General features: G+C 40.1%; 1 protein-coding gene across 2 annotated transcripts in view; it reads left to right on the top strand.

Moving 5' to 3' along the window:
* Positions 1-12139, top strand: part of ZFAT (zinc finger and AT-hook domain containing) — a 77622-nt gene extending 65483 nt beyond the window's left edge. For both annotated transcript variants that reach the window (XM_009088274.4, XM_018914116.3), the window contains exon 16: positions 10919-12139. In XM_009088274.4, the coding sequence (XP_009086522.1) occupies positions 10919-11158 (240 nt within the window). In that variant the 3' untranslated portion in view covers positions 11159-12139. The remainder of the gene's footprint in view (positions 1-10918) is intronic.
* The last annotated feature ends 15516 nt before the right edge of the window (positions 12140-27655 follow it).

Genomic DNA, 27655 nt, shown 5'->3' with positions numbered 1-27655 from the left:
TAACTTTTGAGTTCACCATTTTTTGTAGCGTTTTGAACATTGAGTTCATGGGAGTTCCACAGAAGTGTGAAGTTCATGGTCTGTGAAGTACTTGGATAATTCCTAAGCTTGCTGCCTAAATGTCACATAAACAAGGCAGAATTTGAAGTCAGAGCATTTTCAGATGTTCCTTTGCAAAACTTAACAGGTATTTTGACTAAAATCTATGTAAGAGTTCAGGGCTTTTTTGTAGAATAACATAACCAAACTTGAAAACTAAATTCAGTCACTAAATAAAAGAGACAGCGTGGTCCAATTATGTGCAAGTTTCAAAAAACCTTTTACAGTACAGCCCTACCAGCATGCATGCTGTGCTATAGAGATGACCTCTTTAGGGGATGAATGCAGTATTAGTAATTGATGTTTGTCAAGAATTTTTGAATTAGTTCTTCCCTAAAGAAAATCATCTTTTGAGGATGTTGTGCTAAAGGTAAAGGAGAAAGTGGCTGCTGAAGGAGAGCTGCCTAGAGAATGTTTTAATAACAGAATGTTAAACTTTAAATATGCAGGTATTAACTCTGATCAATATCTGACTCATCAGAAAATCTATTGATTTCCTTGTTGGACCCTCTGAATTTACTGGTAATTTTTTCTAAGTAAATATTTCTATTCCAAATTAATTTTCTTCACTTTTCAATCCATATTTCTAGCCTTTTGAGTTTGCAGACTGCTAAGCCTTAATCACTTCTTTTTCCCTGTATACATCAGTGATTCTCAGTGACATCAAACTCTTACAAGCACCACTCCTGTATTAAATGAAATATTGAATTCTCAGAGCACAGAATCTCTTTGTTACTTTTCTTTTTATGCCCCCTATATCCTCCCTTTAGAATCTTCTAGTTTTTTTTAAATTTCTCTTTTCATTTTTCTCTTTTTTTGTTCTTTTATTTTTCTATAGAAATTGTTTTTTATCTGGTCTGTTATACAGCTGTAGTTACTATCCAGCTCTTGTCTTCCCACCAGAAAATTGCTCCAGAGTTTCAGGCACAATTTTAATTTTAATTTCAGGGAAAGAAGTCTTTAAATGTTAATAGCTTGGCTTTAATCCTCCCCTATTAGAAACTGTCAGGTTTTTTCTTCAATGCTGAGTTGCTTTCTGTGGGACATCCCTCATTTGTAGCTATGACTTGGTTGGGTTTGAATTATCATAGGTTCCTAATTGATAACCTTGAAGTGACCTTTAGATATGCTCATATTTCACTTTCCGACTGGAAAATGTATTCCACACTTTCTTCTGTGACCTTCAGCTTCTCCTGTGGATTGTGAGACAAAGAATTCATTCAGGGTGTCAGCAATATATTGACATCATCTGTCACTGAATTTCCACTCCTGCTTTTTAATGGCCTCACAAAGTCCTTGCTTAGCAGCTTGGATCCATTTTTTCTTTCCTTAGCAACATTTATTGTAGTTGTCCTGATTTTTATGCTGTTTGTTTTTTTTCTTTTTCTCTAAGGACATACACTACCCATTTCTTATATCAGTTCTTACTTTCAAATCTCATTTTTAGCTAGCCCTTGCAAGTTTCCTTCATATTTCTCTATTTCTACCAAGAAATTTCTTCTAATTTCTTCCATTTCTAAACTACTAGAATGTTTCAAAAGGATTTTTTCTTTTTTGCCATAAATGTTACACTATAGTGTTCCTATTTTGTCTCCTCTTTCCTCCCTGGAAATTTTTTTCTCCCACAGCTCTCCTCATCCTTTCTTTTAACTCATAAAATTCCCATTTACAATTTACCCTTAAAATCTTGTATAAATCCAGCTGTATCTCTCAGTAATGCTGCTATGCTCATGCTTTAGCACTTCCCTAACCTGTGTGCTCACATACCTTCAGTGTGCTGTGCTTGTAGAGCTTCAGGTTAAATGCAAGAATTTTGCCTCCAGAAACAAACTCTGTATTTATCCCTAAGTCCTTTTCAGCATCTTGGAAGATATGTGGTGTGTTAATTAGGTCTAACTGGTGTAATTTTAAAATTGTTTTCTACTAGGTCACAGGACATAAAGGATACCATGTTTGAGGGGTTCTCCTGTTAAATTGTTGTTCTGCTGGTAGTCTTACTGCAAGTACACTAAATTATAAATACACATTATACTGGAGGTGAAATCAAGATCAGATTGTCCTTCACAGCTCCTGAATTGCATGTCTAGAACAAAATTTCAGTTCTGACTTAGGAAACTCTATATTTCTTGTTTATACAAATGATTATATTAAAGAAAAGTCTTTGACAATGCAACAGTAACCAATTCCAGCCAGAATTGGGATTTAACTTATGATTTTAAACCCCAAAAATGCAAAGTTAGCCCTGCTTAGCTTGGATTATATTTGGTAAATAAGAATCATTGTTAGTGTCACGTGTATGAGACCTTTGCAAGGTTTTGTCTGGAGCTTGAAATTATTTTATCTTAATTTTGCCTGTGAGTCAGTATGCTAATCTGTTGTCAAAGTTAAATTTTTTTCTAATTTGGGATAAATCCAGTTGTGTGAGTTCTGAAAAAAATGCAGCTGCTAAGGCATGTAATATAAATATCTCATCAAATGCCTGAGGAAAAAAAGCTAGTAATGTGAAGTTTTACCAGTATGATATGAGACTGGCAAAAATCCCCTTTGAAGGTTTGATCACAGCATGGCAGGAGAAGTCCATCCTTGTTCAGTTACTAGGGATCCACTCTGGATCTCTCTGTAAAAGAGCTGATGAAGATATTTCTTCATGGCAGGACAATTGAGTTGTTCGCTCTGCCTAAAGATGAAAAAAGGTAGCAAGGTGGGGAAAGAAGAGAGGACAGAGTGCTGTGTTTGAAGAGCAGCTAGGAAAGAGGCTAATAAATGCTTAGAAAAGCCAGGTAATACTCTTCATAGTGGATGGTGAATGCAGGCAAGAGTCTGGGGAGAAAGGAGTTTGGTGGGAAGAGCACATGGGAAGGTGAAGGGACTGGAAGGGTGAAACAGGACACTTCCCTTTCTGCACATTCAGCTCTCTGTGTCCTGTTACAGATGTACTTTTGCCCTTGTGCCTTAGGGTGGAGATTGATTCATTTGGTTTTTTGTTTATTTTGCTAGAAGAGGCTGTTCAATCCATTATTTATAGGGGTGGACTGTTTTCCTGGCTTACATGCCAAGCATAAGCAGTCAGGCCAGTGTCACACACACCTTTGATTTACAGTCTCTGCAGGCCTGTGTTCAAAGACTGGTTTTTCACACAAAATCTGTGTTAACTAGAATAGAGATAGTGTTTCACTACAAACTGCCTTGATGTTTAGTTGTTTCTTTCAGTTAGAATGTTCATCAGACAAGGATATTAATTGTTCCATAAAAAAGTTTCTTCCAAGTTAAATATGTGTTTAATTTAAATACTGAGTTTCTTGTGAGGAAACATCACCCTCATAAATGAACAGCCCTAATTTGTTATTCTTTGCAGAGGAGATTCTCTCAGTGTGTAGCAGCTGTAAGAACCTCTCCAAGGGAACAATATTCAAAGTGCTTATTCTTGGTTTCACTATATGAAGAATATCCTTAAAAGCTTAGTTCAGGAATCCCTCAGTGGATTGACCAGAACATCAGAAGTGTTTCCTCTTCTTGGTCTGTGTCCATGAGCTCGTTTCTCTTTTAGTTGTTGCTCTTCCATTTCCAGTGTTCGTAGCAGGAATGTTCAATGGCAGCAAGATGTTACCTGATTTAATTCATTTATTTTTTCATAAATGCAGTTTATTTCTTGTATCAGATCTCTTTGATGCAAAGAGTAGGAAGCATGTAGAGTTCTCTGTCCAAATGTGAGTTTTTATTTTTGCATCAAATTACTGCTACAGAGCAGTAGAATTTTGGATTGCAAACCAAAGGTTTACATTGGTATGCATTGTTGTAACCAGTTAAATTTAGTTGCATGTTATCTGTTTTTCAGGGTTTTCCTCATTTAGTTAGTGATGGACAAATTTGCTGGTAATTTGTTTTTTCTTAGGCCTATGATACTGCACTGGGTTTGTATGCTCTAGAGCCATCACTTATAGCTCACTCTGAAGATGCTGAGAAGCTTGTGTTAATCACTAGTTATTACTGTTAACCACTAAGGTGATTATATCAGCCTTTCTGCACAGTTGTTCATCAGAAGTCCACTTTATTTCTCAGCTCTGTTGGTAGTTCAAGCCAGAGGGCTGATTTCCTCCTCAAGAACATTGTTGGGCCTTTTGTGCAGATGAATACCTAAATGGTGCCAATTTGTTCTGATCGATGACTCCTCTATGGTTTCCCATTTCAACCTTTTAGCTACAATGGTTGCCCAAGCCATCATTATTTTATGCTTCAGTTAACTCTGATAATCTTTTTTTTCTGACATTCACAGTTTATGTTCTATCCCTTTTGTATTCTTTCAGAAAAAAACCTCAAAGATTACTTTCTCTCCTCTTCTTGTCATTGCCTTCTCTTATCCTGTTTACTTGATGTTCCTTTTTATGCCACATCAAACAAAATCTTGTTTTCCTTTCCTGAATTTTTTACTCCTTTCTGACTTAGAATCCCATTTCTCATTAGCTGTAAAGATTTTGTCTCCTACCTTTGCTCAGTCCATGAAGATTTAGTTGCTTACTTTATTTAAACAAATTTCTAACACCGTCTTCCATATTGTGCTTAGTTGTGTGGATTTTTAATGAAGAGCAATTTGTACCTCATTGTCTTCTCTCAATTACTTGTCAAAAATATGATGGCAGCAATTATCTGTGAATAGGCAGCTGTATATTGACACCAATGCCTGGCACACTGAACCACCACTGTCTATGTTTTACTCTCTCACCTCCCTTTTTCTAGGTCTGCTTACTTTGTCTTGCTTTATGCTGAAATAATACTGAAATTAAAAGGCCTTTGGGGCATGAACTACTCTTTTCATGTAGCATAGCTGATACAATCCAGGTCCTGATCCAAAGCACTACATAAATATTAACAATAAAGTGCAGAAGTTGGCTGCTGAATTCTCTTTCCTTTCCTTCTGTCATCGGCCGGGGGTTTATGTACAAATCACGAACAGGACAGGACTGCTGTGGAACGTGCCTTGAGCTGTTTTATTTTCCAGCATCAGTCTCATTACATGGATGTGACAATGGGAAGATGCCAGCAGCTCACATTCCAGGCAGCAGACCAAGAATTTAACGTTACAACTTACTTTATAAATTTTCTGACCAATCACACAAAGCAGAAGCACATTGACAGTGGTTCTATCCAGTCACCATAAGCACACGTACCTTTGGTTAAAACAATGCCTGCTTATTTTGAATACAATACCTGCTTGTAAGCCTTGAAACACAATGCACAGAGCTCCATTATTAAGCTTCAAACTTCCTAATATCTTGCTAGATAAACTTTTCTGTAGTTTAGGGAGTTATTACAAGCATAAATACACAGACCATTGTTCTATTTGTCCTTGCTTTTCTACTTTTTCAATAATTTTTCTGCTGACCTATCTCATGGCTACTGATTAGCTCTAATCACAGTTCTGTTGCCTCTGAGGTCTGCCTTTTGCAGCTTTCACAAAACCATCTGATTTCGTGGATTCCCACACCTTTCACTTGCAAAGATGAGATGGGACTGACATTTTTACTACTTCTGTAGACTGAAGTGAAAGGTTAAATCTATTTCCAGAAAGGATAGTAACCTTTTTTTAACTTAGACATAATGTGTTCTGGAGAATAAGTATATCAGCTATTACAATAACTAAACAGATCTCTATCAGAAGATAACCATAAAATATTGGATTTCCATGTGTTTTTACCCTTTATTTTAGTTGCTTTTATCCTTTTATTCTGTGATCTCTTTAGGCTCCAGTAAAAACCTACCAGTAAGTCACTTTCTTCAAAGTGACAGCAGTAGGAAGGCAGAGCAAAGATTATACATCAGCTCAAAGCAGATCACAGAAAAGAATTTTATAGCATAGCACATCTTCAAAAGTAAATACCTATTATTAGCATGGCTGTCACATCAGAGGCTGCTGAACATTGTGCTTCAGCAGCACACCTTGTATTTCAGTCTGCTTGGATTGGTCCTGATGTGATGATGGGTGCTGGTGGTAATCTAGAAAATTTGCCAGTACAGGGAGTTACGTTATGGATGTTGATTGTCAATTTTGTAGTTGCTTTAGAACACAGAGCAGTCTGATGCTTTCTGTGGCAGCAACAGCAATGGAAAGTTTTCAATGGAGCAGTGAGGCCCTGTTTCCTCAGCTTTTGAGGAGTTCTCATCTTTGTAAGATCTTTGTAAGGTACAGATAAAATCTCAGTCAAGATCACTGTCCTCTTAGAGCTCCTAAAAGAATGGCAGTGTTGCCATTCTGCCTCCAAAGGAGGTGGGGTGACCCAGCATTTTGCCAGATGAGTGCCATGTCCAGCCACAGTCCCTTGGTTGGGATATATTCAGCCAGCCAATTGCTATAACTTTTTAAAAATCTGCAACAACAGTATGAGGATTTGTTTGTCCCCTTTCTGTTTTTATTTTATGCAAAGCATCTCTTTCATACTCAAGCCTCTTATTATTCCAAACCCATTAACCATTATGCACCAGATTGTCTTTGTTTTGTAGCTCATTATAGAGATTCAAATGATGAAATTACAGTGTTTTCTGTGTGTCTTTTTCACACAATATAACTGTATGTAAACCAGAACTGAGAAAGAGTGAAATTATTCAAATGATGCTGAACAAAGCTTATAGGCACCAATGTAAGCTGACACATCACATAGCCACAGGTGTTCTCTGTGATCTAAAATGCTTTCATTTTAATTCTTTCTGCAGATATTTTGTATATTTTCTTACTAATGTTTTATGATATAAATAGGAGCATCTGCAGCCTAGTGTAAGGTTTTGAAAATATGAAAGATCTCTGTGATTAACTTTTCTGCTTCATGGTGAACTGAAAAGCAGCATTCGATCTGAAATCAAGAGAGAGATTCCACTGAGGATTTGCAGACAGGCCCAGCAAAACTGTTTTGAGCACAATGGACCTGGAACTCCTGCTGACTTCAAGTAAAATTGAAGATATAACAGTATTTCACAAAATGAGCTCTAGAGTAAGAAAAAGGCTTCAGCATCTTACTGCAAATATTTTTTCTTACTCCTTTTCAGGAAAGGAAAGAAGTATGTTTTCCTTAATGGCTTGAATTCATTTATTTCAAATTTAAAAATACTTTCTTGTTTTGAGAGAGATTCTTCTAAGAGACCCATTTGTAATGAACATTTCCATGTATTTGGATGGTCCTTGGATATGTAAATTAAAAACATTTGGAATTTAGAGATGTTGAGCTTCTTATGAAAACATGGTGGTGAAAGTCCCATTGGCTTTTGTGAGAGACAGATTTAGTTAATAAAGAATATTTATGCAGGTACTGACTTGATTTAATGTGCCAGCTGTGTGTGGCTTCAGCTCCTTGCTGGCACTCTTTAATGAAGGATAAGCAGACAGATGCTTTTCAGCTGACTCTCAAACAGAAAAGAGGTCTTGGATGCTGCTCTTCAAAAGATTTCAGAAGCCAATAAAGAGAATTGAGTGTGGTGACTTCGTTCATTCAGATGGCAGCTGTCCCACTGTTTCATCAATTTGAGGGATGTAAATTAACATTTTGAGATTACTCCCTGTGGAACAATCTAATAGGAACCAAGCAGAAGCATGTAAACATTGAACTGATTTGAAATGTAAATATCCCAAATAATGTGATGATTTGTCAAACTAAAAGGATTACAGATAGCTGTCCAAAAAAGATACTGGAAGCTAGAAACACCTGAAATAAAGGCATCAGTTTTCTTTACCCTCCATGACAAGGGTAATAAACCCACATCCATAAAGTCAGGTAGGGCGTTTAAATTAACTTTCTTTATTGGCCATTTTCATTTCAAAAGGATGTAAAACTGAATAAGTATTAGATTGCTGCTATTGAATTGAATGAGATTCTGCTTTCGTTTCATTTCTGTGTCAACTATGCTTTATTTATTTTCCTCTCTTCATTATTTATGTACATTCACAAAGCTATATTTAAAATTATTTATGGGTTTTGATTTAGAGTGACAACAGTGAGATCCATCTCAGGCTGTGTTGTGCCTTCTTGCAGCTCTTAGCAAATGCAGTGTAATTTTTCTGGCCTGAGGCATGTTGTCAGAGGGGTTATGTGTAGTGCACTAAAACAAGAGGGATTCGTGTATATTGCATAATTATAGGGCCACATTTTAGACACCCCTATTTCTGTATTTGTTTGAGCATCTCTAGCATCAAGGGCTGTAATTGTGAGCTGATTCATAACAAGCTGTGAGATTCTAATTATCTAACATTTTTAACTGCAGCTTCCTATCTGAATTCAATGGTGATTAGACTTTTCATGGCCTGTTGCAATATTCATTAGTAGATCTTGTGTATGTCCTTAACTTCCACAGAGCTGACAGTGGAGCAAGTACCCCCAGGAAAGAGGAGAGGACAGTTATGAAAAGGGAGTTTGGGATAAGAATTCACTAAAGCTCAGTTACTTGCAGTAGGATTTAGGGTTTCTTTAATAATTAAAAAATTTTAAAAGGGTGCATTAGGAGCAGCAAGAGACACAAGTTTACTGTTCTGTGGTTTTTTTTTTCATTATTTAGCTCCTTGCTTTTCAAAGACAAGCTCAAGCTTTCATTAGTGAGGGGTGAAAGGGCCTTATAAAAAGAGCAAGTGATTTTTGACAGATAGGGAAAGGACAAGGGGGGTTGTTTATAAACTCAAAAAGGGGAGACTTAGATTAAATGTTAGGAAGAAATTCTTTACTCAGAGGGTAGTGAGACATGGGAACAGATTGCCCTGAGAAGCTGTGGATGCCCCATCCCTGGGAGTGTTTGAGGCCAGGCTGGACAGGCCTGGTGGGAGGTGACCCTGCCCATGGCAGAGAGGGTGGAACTAGATCATCTCCAAGTTTCCTGTCAATCCAAACCATTCTGAGTCTATTACTCTTTGATGCTATGATACCTGCATTTTGAGACAACATAAATTGTTCTTTCTGAGGCTGGTTGCAAATTTTACTGTGTCAAGAAAAACATCCAGCATCATCTACTTGTGTAGGGTGTTGAGCTTGAACTTCAGCAGGAGCTGTTTAAAGTATATTTCAAATAAAACACTCAGATATGTTTGATAAAAGAAACAGAATATGAAAAGGATTTCATCCCACTCCTGTACTTTTTATCCCCATAAACTGAATCCTGTGCAATGAAGCCAGAGTGGGCATTGGTTGGTACAACTGTGTTGTTGCATTAAGGTCAGTGACAATGGCCAGATTCCCTTTAGATGTTAAATCTTTCACCAGATAAAATCCACATATATTTCATTGGTGTATTACAGCCATATTGACTTGGGGCCCTCTAAATAATTTAACACATGGACATACTTGTTATTGTTCAAAAAAAAGCTTCCTATAGCCTTATTAGTTGAGTGAAAGTTCAGAGTGCTGTGAAGTCCTAAAGGGCTTGTGAATCTCTGAAATCTTCTTCTGACAGGTATTTTAAACACGAAATAGAAAAGTCAGAAGCAAAGTCACTGTATAACAGAGACAATGGCTGCTTAGAGAAAAAAAAAAAAAAAGAGAAAAGAGCGTCAGGTAAACAATCATATAGAGCCTGTTTTTCTCTTTGCTGGTCTCTAAAGAGACCAAACAGATCCTTGGAATCTCCACTGGGGTTCTTCCCTTCTGTTCTCACTCCCCTCTTAAACAGCATTAATGATCTTAATTATATTTACTGGAATTTGATTGTGCTAGTGCTGTTTACTTTTGAGCCAGCTTCTAACTAAAAAAAATAATTAGCCCTTTCTAACTTCTGTAACTTAGATTCTACACTTCCCAGAATCTACCATGTCTGACCTCTTCTTTCTAAGATCACTTCAGAGTTCAGTGCTGCAGGAGCACACTGTGCTCCAGCAAACAGAACCATGGATTCCTAGAATGTTTGGATTGGATAGGACTGTAAAGATCATCTCATTCCAGCCTTCATGGGTAGGGACACCTTCCCTAACAAATGCTTTTTGCATATGTCCTGCATACTGAAAAATTGCTGTTCCATTCTCTCCTTAAAAGTAGATTATTTTATCACTAACACTTCAGAGAATTTCTTCCACATCACTTACAGTTTCCTGATTTATTTATTCTTGTCTGGAGTACTTTGCATAGGAATTTTATAGAGGTCTGCTAGAGGATTAAGATTTGGTTTTGCATTTTAGTATGTACTGTATTTCAGTAATTGACAGGCACTTGTATGAATTTGGAATTCAACACCAGATTGTGTTGCTTTTTTAAATTTTGACAAGAAGCAAAATGTTCAGTAAAAAATCCTTTATTTTCACTTGTTTCTGTCACTCTCCTTTCAATAATGTAAACATTTCTGCCTCACAAACAGTAGGCCTTAGGAACCTATTTCAGTGATATTTATATTTCACATTTTTCTAATAAAATCCCTTAAGGTTTACAGTGAAATTTGCACTTCTAAGAGCAGCCATTGACTAGGGAGAAAGAGAAAGATGGGTACAGTAGGTGTTTGCTCACATGGTTTTGGATGGGTTCTGAACTCAGTACTACTAGAGGAATTGATTGAGTTCAGATTTATTTACATAAAAGCAGTTTTGAATGAGTGACTGCTGAGAGATTAAAGCTGTCTCTAAAAACCAGTGTTCCTGAAACTTTGCAGCTCTCTGTGCCCAGAACTGAGATGCTGTGTTGGTGCTTTCAGTGTTTTGCCTAGCTACACACTCATTAATCAAAAGTGCTCGCATTTTCTGCAAAACTGACATTTTCTTTCAAAACTGTGTGATTGCTCATTTGTGTTCTGTATTCCATTAATCATCACAACACCAGGTACTTCTTGGCAAGGTGAAATTTCTGTAAACTCTCCACTGTCTCCTCAGGTGAAGGAAGAGGAGCAGTCAGCCAACCACACGCTGATGATCCAGGAGACGCTGCAGCAGGCGTCGGTGGAGCTGTCGGAGCAGCATCACCTGGTGGTGTCCTCGGATGAGGTGGAGGGCATTGAGACAGTCACTGTCTATACCCAGGGTGGGGAGGCTTCAGAATTCATTGTCTACGTTCAGGAGGCTGTGCAGCCTGTGGAGGAGCAAGCTGTGGAAGAATCAGTGCAGGAGCTCTAGAGAGCAATGCTCAAAGGAGATGGTTTCTTGATTTGCCAAAGCCAGAGGTTTGGGGTTTTCTTTGTCCCAACCAAAAGTGAACAAGCTGATGGATTTTCAGTTGATTTGTGAAATGATCTAAGTGGTTGAATTGTATCAGTAACTTAGATGTATTATGTGCAAAAACTTCTCAAACTTTTTTTTTTCCCTAGAAAATGCTTTTAAGGAAAAAGTATTCTTCCCCTTTTTAGAAGATCTCTCACTTGATTCCTGTAAATTTGCACAAATATTGTCTGTTCAAAACTGTGGTATCCCATGATAAAAAAAAATCTGTAAAGATAGCTAGAGTGTCTGGAATAGCCCATACTTCCCATTTTATACATGCTTCATATGTTCTTGACTTGGCTGGAAGCAAAGTTGTTTTTTCTATGAGTGAAAAGGGCCTCTTAGCTCTGAGTACATGCTTAGAAAGTGTCTGCTGAGTTGTGGAGCTAACCCAAACAAAGGCTCTAGTTTTAATTAGAAACACACCACAGATGGACTGTAGTTTATACCTGTGAGAAGATCCTTTAAGTTTGGGAGGTATTTAAAGCCATATGTGATAATTCTGGGTATCAGTAGGATGACTGTTATTTAGCTATTTGAATACTGATAACTGTTTCCATCCCGCTGAATAAACACCTGTCTGGTATTTATAAGGTGAAACCAAAACTGTCAAATCAAGGAAATATTATTTTGTTTTTAAGAAAAAAAATATATTCAAAAGATTTGTAAATGCTATAAAAGATGTATGTTCATGTTTCAAACAGACATGCTTGTAAATATGACTGTGTGAAAAAATTTGTACAAAAAGCTTAAGTAAATATTGATGAGAATCAAGATATTCTTAATTATGCATGTACATAGTTCCAGATTTTTCTTCATGAATTTTGAATTGTTTCTGGTTTAATATTTTTAAATTTGAGCTATAAAAATTATTAATAAATTAAAAAGTGTCTAATGTTTTCTTCTAATGCTTCAGTTTCTTCAATGTTGGTTTCCCTTTTGTAGCTAATTAAAAAGTGCTGGTGTGCATTGACTCTGCCAAGTTATTTCTCCAGTTAGTAGCCTCTTATCAAGAAAGTACCACCATGAAATAAAGGCAGACCTTTCTATGTGATTTAACTTATTTATGGGTGTTCTGAGTAAAAACGTGCAAAAAAGCTTTTGACTAAGTGGATGCAATGTAGTGAGTTGGTTGTCAGCATCTTCTGAGTCTGCTGGGTTCTTTTGGTGCTGGGCAAAATCAGCGTGCAAACCTGGAGTGACAGTTTCTCCCTTAGCTGTGGCTGTGGGGAGTTGAAATTTGTTAATGGAAAAGAAATGAGAATTGCTTGACTTGAGTGGCAGCTTTGTTTCCTCTGGTTTCATCCTGAGGGTGCACCAGGAGCCCCAGGGATGTTGGGTTTGTAGGGTGGAGACCTTGTTGTCATTTTGTGTCACTGACCAGAGCTGTCACAAGTGTCAGGGTTGGTTCTGTGTATGTTCAGTAAACTTGGCAAAAATGAGCCATGAAATGTTTAGTAATGTTTGTAATGGGATAGAAACTGATGCATCAAATGTACCACTATGATTAATCTGCATAAGAAACAGGTTTGGTAATTCCTGGTTGAAATTCAGTGTTGATTTACAAGAACAATGGTTTCTGGTATCTAGAAGAGAAGAAAGCAGTCTCAAAAACTTAAAATTTTTTGGAACAGCCCATTTGCTGTTCAAACCATTTTAGAGCTTCTTGATTACATGTGCTAACAGTGGTGAACCTAGTGTAAAGCCTGTCTGAAAAGGGGACAGAAAAATATTTTTCTATGCATCACTCAAGAATTCTGAAGTACATTGTTTCAGATAGACTGAGTAATTCTGTCTGGAAGAGGTGTGGCTGTATTTGGACAAAGTTTTGGGGTTTTGTTTCTTTTAATTTTAGTATATCACAGCCATACATACCTATGTAACTTAAGTCTTGATATATAATTGGTGAGTTATATCACATTTTCCTATACTAAATCATAATCATTTGAATTTTATGCATCTTTTTTTTATTATTATTTTAAAAATACTTTTCAATTCAGGTCTTTTTTTCCCCAGCTCTGTCTCCCATGACCTAAACAGCACAAATTGTTGTTGCTTTTAATGGCATGTTTTCCAACAAGATTACAGAAGTGACATTCATGCAATTCAGAGTTTCAAAACATTTCAATATTTTTAATTCTTCTAAAGTTATAAATTTCTTAGTCTGCACAGCATCTTAGCACTGCTGTATAGAATATGCACTGCAACCATTCAATATTAATAAAGGAAAATTATTTCACATTCCAATAATTTGCTCACAACATGGACATGTGCTTTACAAATTTTATAAAAACCAAGCCAAAGTCAAAACACAGGAGAAAACCTCTTGCATCTCAAGAATGAGCAGTCCTGTTAGCACAGTTAGTAGAGAGAGGAAGAATGCAGCAAAACTCATACTGCAAGATATTCAATTGTTCAAATGGTTTAAGATCCAAGTGGGCAGAAAATCTGGTGTGTGAGGGAATCTTTTGGAGTTGTGTTCAACTTGCACGATCAGGACTTGATATTTGGCTGGAATTCTTCGCCTGTGGAGGAGTCTGATCTCAGAAGGTTCAGAGAAGTGTCAATGGAAATGTGGAAATTGACCCAGTAAGGAAGGTTTCCCTTTCTGGTCCTTGTGAAAATCCAACTCCTGGGACAAAAGCATCCTGAATGTTTGAGACTGACCACTCAGGGAGAACTTCTTTCCTAAGTCCCACCTAATCTTTTATGGAGGTAGAATTCCCAACCCATCTTATGCCCTAAAAGACTGCAAGCCTGTCTTGTCTTGCCTACACCTAGAGCTGTATTTATGTAAGAGAAGTGAGATTCATTTGAGTACTCTGCTACTAGTATTGAATAAAAATAAGGTTCATTTTTATTTTGTAATTCTTTTGATCTGTTAATAAGGATGACTGCTATCAGCACTCACAGAGCAGAGCTTTGTGAAACAGATGGTGAGCACAAAGTCATAGTTTATGGATGGTTATATTTGGGGTTGTGGTTGATGGTTGGATTTCTTTACACCAGATTACAATTTTTGCTGTTTGTAGGTACATTTGAGCTGTATCTGAAAGTTTGATCAGGGAGTGACATGAGCTCATTTGCAGATGGCATCATTAATAAAAGTGTGGTTTGTTTAGGTGATGCTAATCCTGCAGTGAATTGCAGCTGTTCTGTTCCCTTTTGTGATACAATGACAGTGAGGTTACTGAGTGGTGCTGCACGTGGCTTGACAGCTTCTTGATTTGCATTTCCAGCTTTCCCATCATAGCAGACATTATTTCCATCAATAGCAGCACTACTTCATTTGTCTTTTTTCTTCCTTGAAATGAGGGCAACTTTAATCTGGGAAGACTTTCATGTTCACTCAGTCACAGAGATGTATTTTGGCTCATCCTGAGGATCAGATTTGCTATTAGGACATAAATATGCAGTATCATTTCCATTCTTGCTATAGTTCCACCTGGTAAGTGATTAAAGTGATCTTTCATAAGTTTCTGTTCTCAACTTGCCTGTATTGTGCTTTAAGTGATTAAAAACAATGCCACACATTTCAAAGGACAGTGCAAATCTGTAATTTGCACTGACCTTTGAAATGTGTGGCATTGTTTTAATTGTTATCATTGTTTTTATTGTTATCATTGTTTTATTGATATCTGCCAAACAAAATATTCTGTTCAAGTCCATTGTGTTCCCCAACCCACTAACTTTCAAAATGGTTGAAGCAGAGAAAGCATACTGGCATCTTTCTCTTGATAAACACTGATGGACAAAAATGCTGTGTCTGTGACTGATACCAGGTCTGGTCCAATTCCTTGCCATGTGCTCTGGGATGAGAGGAGCAGAGAGGTTGGAGCAGAGAGGCTGGACCAGGTGAGCCAACGTGGTGTTTTCCAACCTGGCCCATTCTGAGATTCTATGAAGGGCCTGTGTGTACCCTGATCAGCAATGTTTAAGGATTTCACCAGAGGGCAAGAAGCAGAGCTCAGTGTGAAACAAAATCATGGAATAAAATCATCAAGGAAAAGAAATATTAGGTCGAATAACAGAATTAACATCCTGTTGGGAAGATCTATTAGCCTAGAAGGTAATACCTAAAGCTCATCTTGAGTAGCTCTGTTTTTGCTCTGAGTAAAATACAGCCAGACATTGGGAATGAGCCTGGTGGGAAGAACTGGGTCAGTTGACCTCAAAGGTTTCTCTGACACTTCAAGTTTCTGGGCATTTAATGACAGCAAAAGAGGAAAAAGTGACAAAAGACATTTTTTATATTCAGAACCACACCTAACAAGGATGCTTGTCAGAGCTCACTCTGAAGGAATTGATGGGATGGGCTTTGATGGGATCTTAAATAAGAGCAAAATCATCACTTACATTTCCTTATTCTTAGGTCACATATTCTTCATAAAAAGTTCAGTGCAAGGCTTTTGAAGTGAGTAGTGGTTTCCAGTAAAGCAGAAAAACAAAATAAATGTCTCTGACAATGCTATAAATGACCTTTATATTCCCTATAAAAGTATTTTTTACAGGCTGGTTTGCTAAAGGAGGATAAAGAGAGAAATCACAGTCAATATGTTGCACAGAGCTCTTCCTGGTTTTTGAAATGTTGCAAATTTTCCTGAAAAGTGGATATAACTATCAGCCTAGGTAAATTTCAAGGGATCAAAAAGTGTTCACTGTCTTGGAATGAAAACAAACTGTGAATTTATAGAGCAAGCCTTGCTTTGGGGTTTTCTTCAGTTCAAGGAATATTATCCTCTGGAAAATAAGGGATCATTTTATGTTGTGTACCCAAATGAAACACTCTGAAAGTGTGTTTTACAGGAACACATAAAGATATATGAGAATGAGACCACAGGAGCTCTGCTTTGGTAATATTCTTTATGGGCAAGCAGTGAAATAAGGGACAAAATATCACAGTGGATTACAGAGCCAGTCAATGCTTTTACACTTTGCTCTGGAAATGGTTCCCCTTTTTGATTAGCCTTTATAGCATTTATTTTGCTACTGCCATTTGGAGTGAAAATACTTTCTGGGAGCTGAATTGGCCCAGGGTATTAAAAGTAGAGTAGAGAATATTTTAGGGATGGATAGCTTGTTCAAATGTTCAGATCATATTAGTCAAATATTCCTTTCATCTAATGGTGATTGAATGAGTGAGTTCAAATCCAAGATATGACAAAAAGGTCCAAATCAGAAAATCTCTATGCTTTGTGCATACCTCTTACCTCTTGGTCAAAGGCCAATCAGTTTCTCCAGCAGAAACAACCTCCCTTCACTTGCCACAGAGATTGTCTAGACAGTGACATTCTATTTAGAATGGGTTTAGCTATTCAGGTTGCATTTCCAAACCTTAAATGAATTTTAGGCTTCATTTTTAATGAAGCCTTTTCTATTTGGAGTGTGGTCTGCTCACCCAGAGATGTTTTCCATTTGTGTTCAGGTTGTTCCCCTGGGAACGGGTGTTGACTTGAACTCCTGGGTGGTGCCACAACCCAAGAGCTTTTTACTACCAATTGTAGTACTTGCAATTCTTATGGCATAGCTGTGCTGTTTTCTGAGGTCAGAGCACATGAAGCCACAAAAATGATTTACTGAAGTGCCAGAGAAATGTTGTCTATTTTTGAACCTAGAAGTTCACCAGGACTGTGTCATCCTCAGGAGCTGCTCTCTCCGTTTGCCAGTGTTGACTCAAAGCTTTGCACAGAATGGGTGTGTTGGGGTTGCTGGGCCAGGTTTGGGTAGCAGGGGTGACAATTTGGCTTCTGTGAGAAGCTGGCAGAAACTTCTCCCCATATCTGACAGAGCCAGTGCCAGCCAGCTCCAAGACAGACCTGCCACTGGCCAAGGCTGAGCCCAGCAGTGCTGGCTGTAACTCCTCTGGGATAACATATTTAATGAGGGGGAAACTATTGTTTTTCAGGGATAACATATTTAATAAAGGGGAAACCATTTTGCAGAAGGAATTGCAGGCAGAGTGAGAATATGTAAGAGAAACCTCTCTGCAGCCACCAAGGTCAGTGAAGAAGGAGGAGGAGGAAGTGCTGCAGGTGCCAGAGCTGAGGTTCCCCTGGTGCAGCCCATGGTGAGGCAGCTGTGTCCCTGCAGCCCAGGCAGGTCCATGGGGATGCAGAGATCCACCTGTAGCCCACACCAGAGCAGGGACATGCCCAAAGAAGGCTGTGATCCCATGGGAAGCCCTTGCCTAAGGGGTCCTGGCAGGAGCTGTGTCCTTGTGGAGAGAGGAGCCCATGCTGGAGCAGTCTGGGCAGAGCTGCAGCCCATGGGTGGGACCCAGGCTGGAGAAGTCCATGGAGGACTTTCCCTGTGCTGGAGCTGAGCTGGAGAAGGAAGCAGCAGCAGAGACAAAACAACCTGTGATGAACTGACCTGAGCCCCCATTCCAATGCCCCTGAGCTCAGGGGGGGAGGAGGTAGAGCCCAGCAAGAAGGAAGACATGAGGGCAAAGGTGTTTTGTTTTACTTCTCATTACCCTTAGTCATAAATTCAAATAATTCCCCCAAGTGTGGTCTGGATTACCTGTGACAGTAAGTGGTGAATGATCTCTCCCTGCCCTTATTTCAGCTCAGTGACCCTTTTGTTACATTTTCTCTCCCCTGTCCAGCTGGGAAGGGAAGTGACAGAACAGCTTTGGGGGGCATGTGGTGTCCAGCCAGGGTCAAACCAGAGCAAAAAATCATGTAGGAGCTTCCTAATATACCCCAAGGGAACTGGAGCAATAACTTAATCCCTTACACTTCCCTTGAAGCACACTGGGGCTTTAACCCAGGCCTTCTGCTCACAGAGCTCTTGGGCAAGCTCAAGGAGTCAGCTGGTCATGAGCATTTTGGGGACTTCCCTGATATCAACCAATATGGAATTTATGGCTTTGGAAAAGAGCACAACAGTAACAGGATAAAACTCCTTACACTGGTATGGCTAATGCTGGGACTACCCTGATTCTATGTTTTAATTTTGTACTACTTTAATATATTTATTTAGAGTAAATTCTTTTCCCACTTGCCTGAGTAGATTATTTTTTTCTGGCAAAAGGTCTTTGCTAACACAGTGCATCTGCATTAGAAATGTGGCCCACTGTAGTTGTCTTTCTGCCTCTTAAGGTATGTTTAAACTGAAAATATGGACAAAGCTGTAGATGGTGTAATTCAGCCACTCTCATGGTTTATTTTTCCTGGGTCAGAATTAAAAAGAATAACCAAACCAACAAGCTTACAGAAAATATAAATTTCTATGTAACTTAGCAGAAAATAAAGGGACTGCCACAATGATTATGTCCCACTTTTTGGGGATTAGTCTAATGATGTTTTTATTTTACTTTACCTGAAGCTGCACCAGAACTTTCAGTTTTCCAAGTGATGCTCTTAACTACAGAGCCTTTCCATAGCCTCATCTGAAGTGAGGAAAACAAGGGAAGGAAGTAAACCTTAGACTTTTGTGTAAAGTTGCTGTTACTTTTGAGTGAACCTAATATTTCTTTAGTCTTAAAACAGGCACTCAGCATGGAAACCAATCCATGGTATTTTATACTAAGGAGGATGGAGGATGCACTATAAGTTAAGCTTATTAAGGGTTTAAGGTTTTGTGGGGTTTTTCATTTATTTGGTTTGGGTTTTTTTGTTTTTTGTTGTTTGTTTTTGTTTTTGTTTCTTAGTTGGCTGGTTGATTTGGTATTGTTTGATTGATTTAAAAACTGTTACAGAAGAAAGCCAAATATAAGAGAAATTATGACAAATATTTATATAAAAATATTTTACTATGTCACATTCTGGCCTTTTTATTTTACTATTTGTATGTAATAGAATACAAAATTTAGTTGTGGTTGTAGAAGGTACAGTAAAATCTCAACAAAAATCCTTGTCCTGAAGGTCTTAATCTCTTTCACCTCCAAGCAGGTGGGATTAAGTTCTTAAAATTTCATGTGTGTAAATGGAGAATTAGAGTAAGGGGTAGCTGTAAATCTGTGTCACAGCCAAGAGAAGCTGGGTAGTTTTGTGTTTTCTTTCCTCTTGAAAAAAAGAAAGAAAGAAAGAAAGTTTCAGAAATTCTAGAAACTGATATTTCCTTGGCAGATGAGTGGAAGACCAAAAGGACAGACATTGGCTAAGTGGTGGCAGCATGATTTCATTACTCTGTTTTTCAAGCAGTTATGGTTTTGGTGGGTATTTCCAGCATAGGATTCTGCATGGGACCAGCTTTGAACTGTAGATACACTGATTTTAGGTGTCTTGTCATATAACTACTGTCCAGCTCCCAGTGGGAGACTTTGTAGATGCTTTGGCAGGGACCAGTGTGACACCAGGGCAAGCATAAGCACAGCTTTCAAAACCATAAACAAGGGATATTCTTGAAAAGTCTGATTTGGTAGTGTTGCAAACTAGAAGTCTGTCTTGAATTAACTATATTAATGTGTTTATCAGCGAAATTTTATATTTATAATTTTCTATAGGGAAGCCACAGGGACTTCTTTCCTCCTGACCACACCTAAAAGCAGAGAAAGTGTTTTGTCTTGGGCTACAAACTGCGGTTTTGACTTTCTGCTTTCTTTCCACACCCTTGTATACCAGCTGTAAGAGTCTGTACTTTATGCTTATGCTGGTTCACAAAGACTTGAGGACACTGAGTACTGTAAGGCATCAATAAAGTTTCTAGGCTGGATGTCAGGATGTCCCATGTCACAGCTCAACATGAAGCCAGATTGTCTTTTAGTTGCATATTTCCCAGTTGAGCCCAGATCCATCTGAACTGGACATTCATGCTTTTTCCTTTGTGGTCTATATTCAGAAGAATGCCTTGCCTCTCTCACTCTGCTTTCAGATCCCTTGGTGCTCCTTTGTTATGCTGAATGCTTTGGTTGTTCCATTTTTCTACTGCTGTTCAAGGCAGTTTGCCTCATGCCCATTCTCAGAAATGTAACAGGATTCTGTGTGTTAGAGGATTTTGCTTGTTCTAGATCCTGCCTATAAAACAGAAGGCACTAAGGCTGGGATACTGTGGGATTTACTGCAAACCCAAACCATTTCATGAGCCTTACACCACAAGGGTATATGAATTTGGTTTAAATCACCCTCCCAGTGATTTAGAAGGGTTAGTTAAATACCTGATTTAGACACTAATGATTGAGCCTATGTGAGCTGGCAATTATGCACGCAGTAATTGACTGTGCTTTAGGAGCATGTGTCATGGAAATGGGAACCAATGGGATTATATCACTTCTCAGGAGGTTTTGAGATTGAGAGAAACAGCAAGTATGGTTAAAAACAAAATTAGCTGTGCATATGTAGAGATTATAAAGCATCAGCAGACAAACAACAGAACTAATTCTCTTCAGCCAGTGGCTGGGAGTTCATTGCCATGAAATGAGCATCCAGCTGGATGTGGATGGAGATGGGAGCTGGGTGGGGAGCAGTCCTGACACAGGGGTGGCTGGGGAACTCTTGCAATATCTGGAACAGGGGATGAAGCTGCTGTGAAAACAGATGCACAAGAGTTGCTGAGGACTTGCTGAAGAGCTTCACCACCAGTCCATGGCAGCCAAAGCTCAAGTTTGATTTGCACAAACCAAAGCATTGCCACAGCTCTTTGGGCAGGTAATGGCCCACAAAGGTCCCAGCCTGCTGTGGTGGGTCTGAGCCAAGACACCTCAACCGAGTTGTGGTGCTGCAGGCAGGAGGGGAGCATTGAAGCAGTCCAGAGAAAGAGGAGTATCCAGGAGTGGTAAAACTTATGCAAGTTTAAAACTTTTGCTGAATATTTTGCTGATCCTAGCAGAAATGCACAGCTACTAATAAAGCATTTCTCCCTAGCTGCAGCTCTCTCTTACATCTGGCAACACAAAACTCGTGAGGTTGTCTATGACAGAATTGTCTGCTGAGTGCAAATGGAATCCCAATACTCCTGAGTCATTCCTGCCATCCTTTGCCATTTGTGGACCTGTTGGAGCAAGCCCAAAGGGATGATCAGTGGGCTGGAGCACCTTTTCTATGAAGACAGGCTCAGAGAATTGAGATTGTTCTGCCTGAAAAAGAGATGGCTCTGTGGAGACCTTACAGCATGTTCAGGTTCCCAAAGGTGGTACAAGAAACCTGGAGAGGGACCTTTAAAAAAATTATGGGGTGATAGGACAAGGGAGAATAAACTTGAGCTGAAAGGTGAGGGGTTTATATTGGATGCTAGGAAAAAATTCTTCCCTGTGAGGGTGGTGAGGTCCTGGCACAGGCTTCCCAGAGAAGCTGTGGCTGCCCCATCCCTGGATGTGTTCAGGGCCAGGCTGGATGGGGGTCTGAGCAACCTGGGATACTGGAAGGTGTCCCTGTCCATGGCAGGAGCATTGGAACTGGATGATCTTTAAGGTCACTTCCAAACCCAAACCAATCTACGATTCTATGAACCTCATTATGTATGGTTGTAAGTAAATTCAGTATTGCTTTCCTAAATACTTTGAACATTTGTAGTGTGAAACTAGAACTTCAGTTTATAGTCCCAAATTAAGTTGTTTGGCATTAAAAAAAAAAGCCTGGAAAGTTAATTCATCTGTACATTAATATCTTTGTGCATTGGAAGACATCTGGCCACTGTTTTGGTAAAGCCTGAGATGTCACTGAAGTTTTGAAAGAAGGATGTTGCCTTAGTGCAGAGTAAATGTCTGGGTTTTGGGCTTTTCTTTTCTAATCTGCATATTAATTACTGTCACACAGCTGATGGAGTGGGCTGCAGCTAGATTCATCCAATTTAAATCAGTTTAATCCTTTGCAAGCTTGCAAAAGTAATTATTCTGCATTTCCATCTAACACTGTGTAATACAAACTTCAATCTGTTCAGCTCCTGCTCCAGACCCTCGGTGACCTTTCTGCTCACACACCAGCAGCACTGACTGGAATTAATTTCTTCTCTCATTGGGAACATTCTTGTATTGATCCATTCTTCATAAAAGATGGTAATCTGTTACCTGCTGGACCATTCTTTGAATAATCTCTCTCTCTCTCTAATTTTTACTTTTATCAGTGTCTTGGTTTGAAAAGACAGGTTTCTGCTAAGGAAGGAGGAGCCTCTCTTAAAATGGAAAATGTAAACCCCCTCCTTCTGAATTATTATAATTGTCAAATTAAGGGGTTCTCAGGCAAAGATATGGGAGTAGGAATAACAGTTCCTTATTAGGAAAAATAAAAATGCAGTAACACAAAAACAACACTGACAGAATACAGAGTCAGAATATGCCCTGACACCCTGTGGGTCAGGGAGGTGGCAGCAGTCCCATTAAATGGTGGCAGCAGCCCTCCTCCAGTGCCAGGTGTGGTTCTGTTGGAAAAGGAATCCTGTAGAAGGGTGGAGTTTTCCTCTGAAGGTCCAGTGGTGGGCCTGGTCTTCCTCTGGGAATCCAGTGGAAAAGAAAGCTGCTCCTCTGGGAATGCAATGGGAAAAGGCTGCCTGTGGTGTTGCCAATGTCAGATTATACCCAGGTAGGAATGCTTGGCTCCTCCCCCGGGCAGAGCATCTCCCAAAGGGATGATGGAATTTTATCAGTCCTGCAGTGACACTCAATGGCCATGAACAGAAGAGATCTCCTGGAGGGAGGTTGGGTCGTGGAAGGGATAAAGAAGAACTGCCCAATAAACAGAAGATAACTGCCCACCTCTAACAGATAGCAGTAGAGCACACCCTGGCCACATCTTGCATTTGCAGCCTAAGACAATCAGCCTCAGAGTTTGGATCATGCATCCCATGCCATGGCTTCCTTTCAGCATGGAGACCATATTGCCATTAATTCCTGGCAGTGGGAGTCCAGCAGCCTCTGCATCTGTTCCCTGTGTTACATTTCTGCCTTGGCAACAAGACATTCTGTGCAGCTTAATTTGTCCTTTGGCTGGATTTGCCTGCTTCATCAGCTTGATTTAATTGACCATCCTCTGAAGAGAAGCTGAGGTGGAGCCATTCTGCTGATGGGAGGGCAGCAGGTTCAGTGGGCACAGCCCCTTTGTGCTGGGGATGCACCAGACATATTCCTGTGGCAGAAATTTCTCCTTACAGGCCTGAAATCTCTCTTTACAGGCTTGAACTCCACTCTGCTGCAGGATTACAGTTCACATAGCACTGCAGTGAATCACTTCCTTGTGGATTTGGGGTTCAGATTCTCCTGTTTAATCCTATTTTAAAATTTTTTTGCAATATTTGTTCCCATGCCAGAGCTCATTGAGCTGGAGCCTTTCTCCCGTGACCCTCATTAACACAATGATGATAAACACTCTCTCTGAGTGTTGCTATTGTTTGTTCTGGTTTTCAGATGCATTAAGAGAAAGCAGTGAAGGTGTCCCTTGATGTGAAACTTACCCATGTCTGCATGACCTTCTGCTGGGCAGGGCCTCTGGCAGGGCTGGGACTGTTCCAGGCAAGTGGCCCGGAGCTGGAGCTCTGGTGACAGCACTCTGTGCCTTTCTGCTGGGCACAGCTGGCAGTTTGTTTCAATCATTCTGCAGAGCTAAACAAGATGTAGAAAACACGCAGCTCTGTAAAAGAGGGAAATTTCAGCCTTCTCAGGTGATTCAGGGATTAGTCCACCTACAGTTTCTAGTGTGTTATTTTTATGTGTGTGCTGAATCCTTTTATATAATCCTGCTTACTTGTTAGTCTTTCAAAGACAGATAATTACAGCTTTTTGAACTGATGTGGAATCTCAGACATGTTGTGACTGGTGGGGATTCAACAGTGATACAGACAGGTGAGCAAGATGGAGCTTTTGCAGCTGCTGCATTTAGTTACGTGCATATTTTAAACTAACAGGCACCATTTTATTATACATTATGAAATTACAGAGCAGTGATAGTAATGTAATTACCATTATTAAATATTTCACTAGCTGTACCAATTGAAACCTCAGCTGGAATCTTTCACAGTTATCTGAGAAATTACAGTCCCTGTCCAACCAGAATGCAAGTTGAATTCCGAGATACCTGCATGGTCCAATAAAGCACCACACCTGTCATGTTTCCTGCCAGAGCTGTTCCAGGTGTTAATGCACTGCAAATAAAGGGCCTGGTGTCTGGGCAACCTGGGAAGGAAAGTGAGGACAGGCCTCTGCTGCCCAACCTTTCACACTCCCCTGGTGGTTTTTGTCTTGTGAAGCAACAGCAGCTGAACTTCTCCTGATTTGTGTTCTGACAAGAGCAGGTAATCTCAGATCAAGTTGCTGCTGTGGGGTGGGTTCAGGACTTGTTTCAGGAGCAGCTGAGCTGTTTGTACAGCAGGGGAGGGAGCAGTTTAATGCAGGGTGGTCTCAGCAGCTGCTGTGGCCATGCAAACATGCCACCTCTTCACTTGTCAGAGCCTTACAGGTGTGAAAATGAAAATTTGGCCCCTAAAGGACAAGGTGAAAGGAAAGAAAATTTTGATCTCCCAACACAGTCATTGCTGGATTAATTTGTTACTCTCTGAGCTCAAGAAGAGTTTAGCTGAAAATTTTGGAGGCAAAACTCAGTGTACTTCCGCACCATGGGACTGGATTAGAGCATCCTAAGTGAATATGGAAAAAATGTAACAAAAATCAAAATTTCAAGCACTCAAGCAATAGATTTCATTCTGTATAGAGAAAAAAACTCATTTGGTAGCTGCTGCTGATACAAAATGTCAAAGATTACATGTTAATTGAGTCTCTAGCTAGGACTTGCTTATTACCTTTCAGTAAGATCTGTGTGCAAGACAAATTGAGCTTTGAGCAATGCATGGAACAGCCATGAAAGACTTAAATGGGAAAAAACATCATGGGCAAAGGACATTGAAAGTCTGCTGCAGTTTGCTGTTCTGCCTCATTCTTTCTTCCTTTCTACTTTCTAGTAGTTTCAGCCCTGCTGTGGATTTTTTTAATTAAAATCTCCTCTGAAAACGGAGGGGAGGGGGTCAAGCAGCCCCAACCTGCTGTCACTGGCTGCATAGATTGGAAACAGAAATGGTCCCTAGTCACAAATATGAGATGGAGAAGTAAGATAGGAATGGGGGGAAAAAATAACAACCCCCTGCTTTTTAAACTGTAAGGTCTCTCTGAATCTGATCCAAAATCCAGTGGAAGAAAGGAAATTTTTTTTTTTTCATCACTTCTGTGGGTTTGGAGAGAGCTCTCCACTGGAGCGAGTGCCAGCTGTTCTTTAATGACTGTAATTGGTAACAGCTCTGCAGCAGGGAGGGATAAAGGAAGAGCATTCAGGTCCCCATGGAGAAAAGGATGTTCGGGTGATATTTTGTCCCCGTGTCTGTTGGTAACAGCAGTGTGTAGTGAACCTTTGCTGAGGGTGCTGGCTGAATGCTGGGAGTGCCCCTCTGCAGCCTCCTCTGAGGGCACAGAGGTGGAGGCAAAGGACGGGCTTTGGCAGCTCTGCCTACGACTTAATTCTTGTTTTGCACTTGTCTGCCTCCCTGCACCTGGGAAGATCAGAGAGCTGGAAATCAGGGAACTCTTAAAGGCTCGTGGCCCTTTCCTGGGACCTGCCACTCACACAGGTGCTTGGCTGCTCTCTGAGGGGACCTGCACATTGAGTGCACAGAGAGATTTTGGCTGAACACATCGGGTGTGTGCTGCCCTGCTGCTGGCAGAGTCAGAGGGAGCACCAGGAGGTTTTCTGGTGCCTGGCAAAACCACCCCCACCACTTCTGTTATAGATGAGTAATGTGAGAAATGGCTGCTCCCTTTTCATGATTTAGGAAGGTTTATTAAACCTTATCAAAAATACAACAGAAGACTGAATAAAGAAAAAAGGTTATGGCCCAGGAGCAAAAGATTTTCCCCACCATGTGCTCAGCCCCCTCAGAATGGAGATTTTCACTTTTTAACTCTTTAACCCCTCCCAAAGTTCTGTCCATCAACCCCCTCCTTTGCTGTCCAGTGGTGGAGATCTCTTCCTCAAATCCTGACTGGAGGTCAGTGTCACCATAGTGACAAGCCAGCCCTCCCAGGTGTCCCAACCCCAGCTGTCCCTTGATAACCACACAAGGGGGCAAGACACAACTATAAATCTGTAAAACTTTTCTTAGCCAATATGCATGATATTTGTCTGTTAATTGTGAGAGTCAGTCATTGCATTACTCACCTATGACAGTGATGAGATGGCTGGCTCTCACAATGAAGGGGTGAGCATTATATGTATGTTAAGAGAAGTTTTTGTAGATGTATAGTTATGTCATATAAATGTCCCTACATCCTTATCATGGGATGGCCTTGGTAGCTGGGGCATTTGGGGAGGGTTGGCTTGTTACTATGGCAGCACCTGACATCCAATCAAGGTGTAAGGATGTGATTTCTTCCACTGGATGGCAAGGAAGGAGTTGGCTGACAAGGCTTTAGGAGGAGCTAGAAGTATAAAATGTGGAGCATCCATGTTGAAGACAAGCACGTGGCTCACAGTCATGGTGGGGGGCTCCCAATGTTGTAATTTTTCCTTATTTAATCCTTTTGTTGGGTTCTTTGTTAAAGTTTAATAAACCTTCAGAAATTTAAAAAGTGATCAGTCATTTCTCACAACTTCCAAGCATCTGGAAAAGAGAGCAGAGTTGTTTTTCTTCAGGAGCCTCTGGAAGCAGCGTATGTTGTTCAGCACAGTGGGAAGGGATGTGCTGTGTCCTGCCTGCACACCCTGCACACTTTTTGGGAAGGCTCTGGAAGGGGAACACTGTGCCCTGCCAGCTCAGCCCAAAAGCTCCTTGAGAGAGGAATGCATAATTCTTTCCATGTGTGATCCCTTATTGTCTACCCTAAAATCTAGCACTGTCACCTAGACTTTTCTTTAAAAAAGAGCCTTTTTTTTGCCTCTCAGCACCCTGGGAACACCATTATCCTATGGGCTTTAGCTGGGTGCTGGTCCCAGAGCAGCATTTAAACTCTGTGCTCTTTGAAGCATGGTCAATCCAAATTTGTATCCAGAGGAAAAACAACCAGCAGAAGCAGACCACAGTCAGCAGCAGCATTAGCATACATCTCCTTCTGTGGGGCACAGGAGTGCAGAGCCTGCACTGAGAGGTGGCAGATGCTGTTATCTGAGGGTGAAGGGAATGACAGCCAGGCCAGCTCTTGTCACCACCGTGTCAGGGATGGAATGACAAAGGAAGGACAGTGATGTGTCTCTCTGGACAGATCGTCAAAGACAGTGGCCTGGAGTCAGAGCCAGTTGTCACTCAGCCATTGTGAGATGTGACAAAGCAGCAGGGCTGCCCTGCCGTTTAGAGGCAGCATGAATTATTAATGGAGCACTTGTACCAGTAAGTTAGGAGAAAAAGAAAAGAAAAAAGTCAGCCTGCTGTGCTGCAAATACAGTGATAACGATTCCTTCCACTCTTTTTTTAATCAGAGGATGGAGCATTCTGGCCTGGTTCCTTCCATCTCTGTTTAATAAGTGAGCAGGGTTGGAGTGGCACAGCCTGGGCTCTGAACAG

The sequence above is a fragment of the Serinus canaria genome, chromosome 2 (assembly GCF_022539315.1).
Source record: "Serinus canaria isolate serCan28SL12 chromosome 2, serCan2020, whole genome shotgun sequence".
Taxonomy (NCBI): domain Eukaryota; kingdom Metazoa; phylum Chordata; class Aves; order Passeriformes; family Fringillidae; genus Serinus; species Serinus canaria.
The sequence above is the reverse complement of the archived record's forward strand: the minus strand, read 5'-3'. Positions and strand labels throughout refer to the sequence as shown.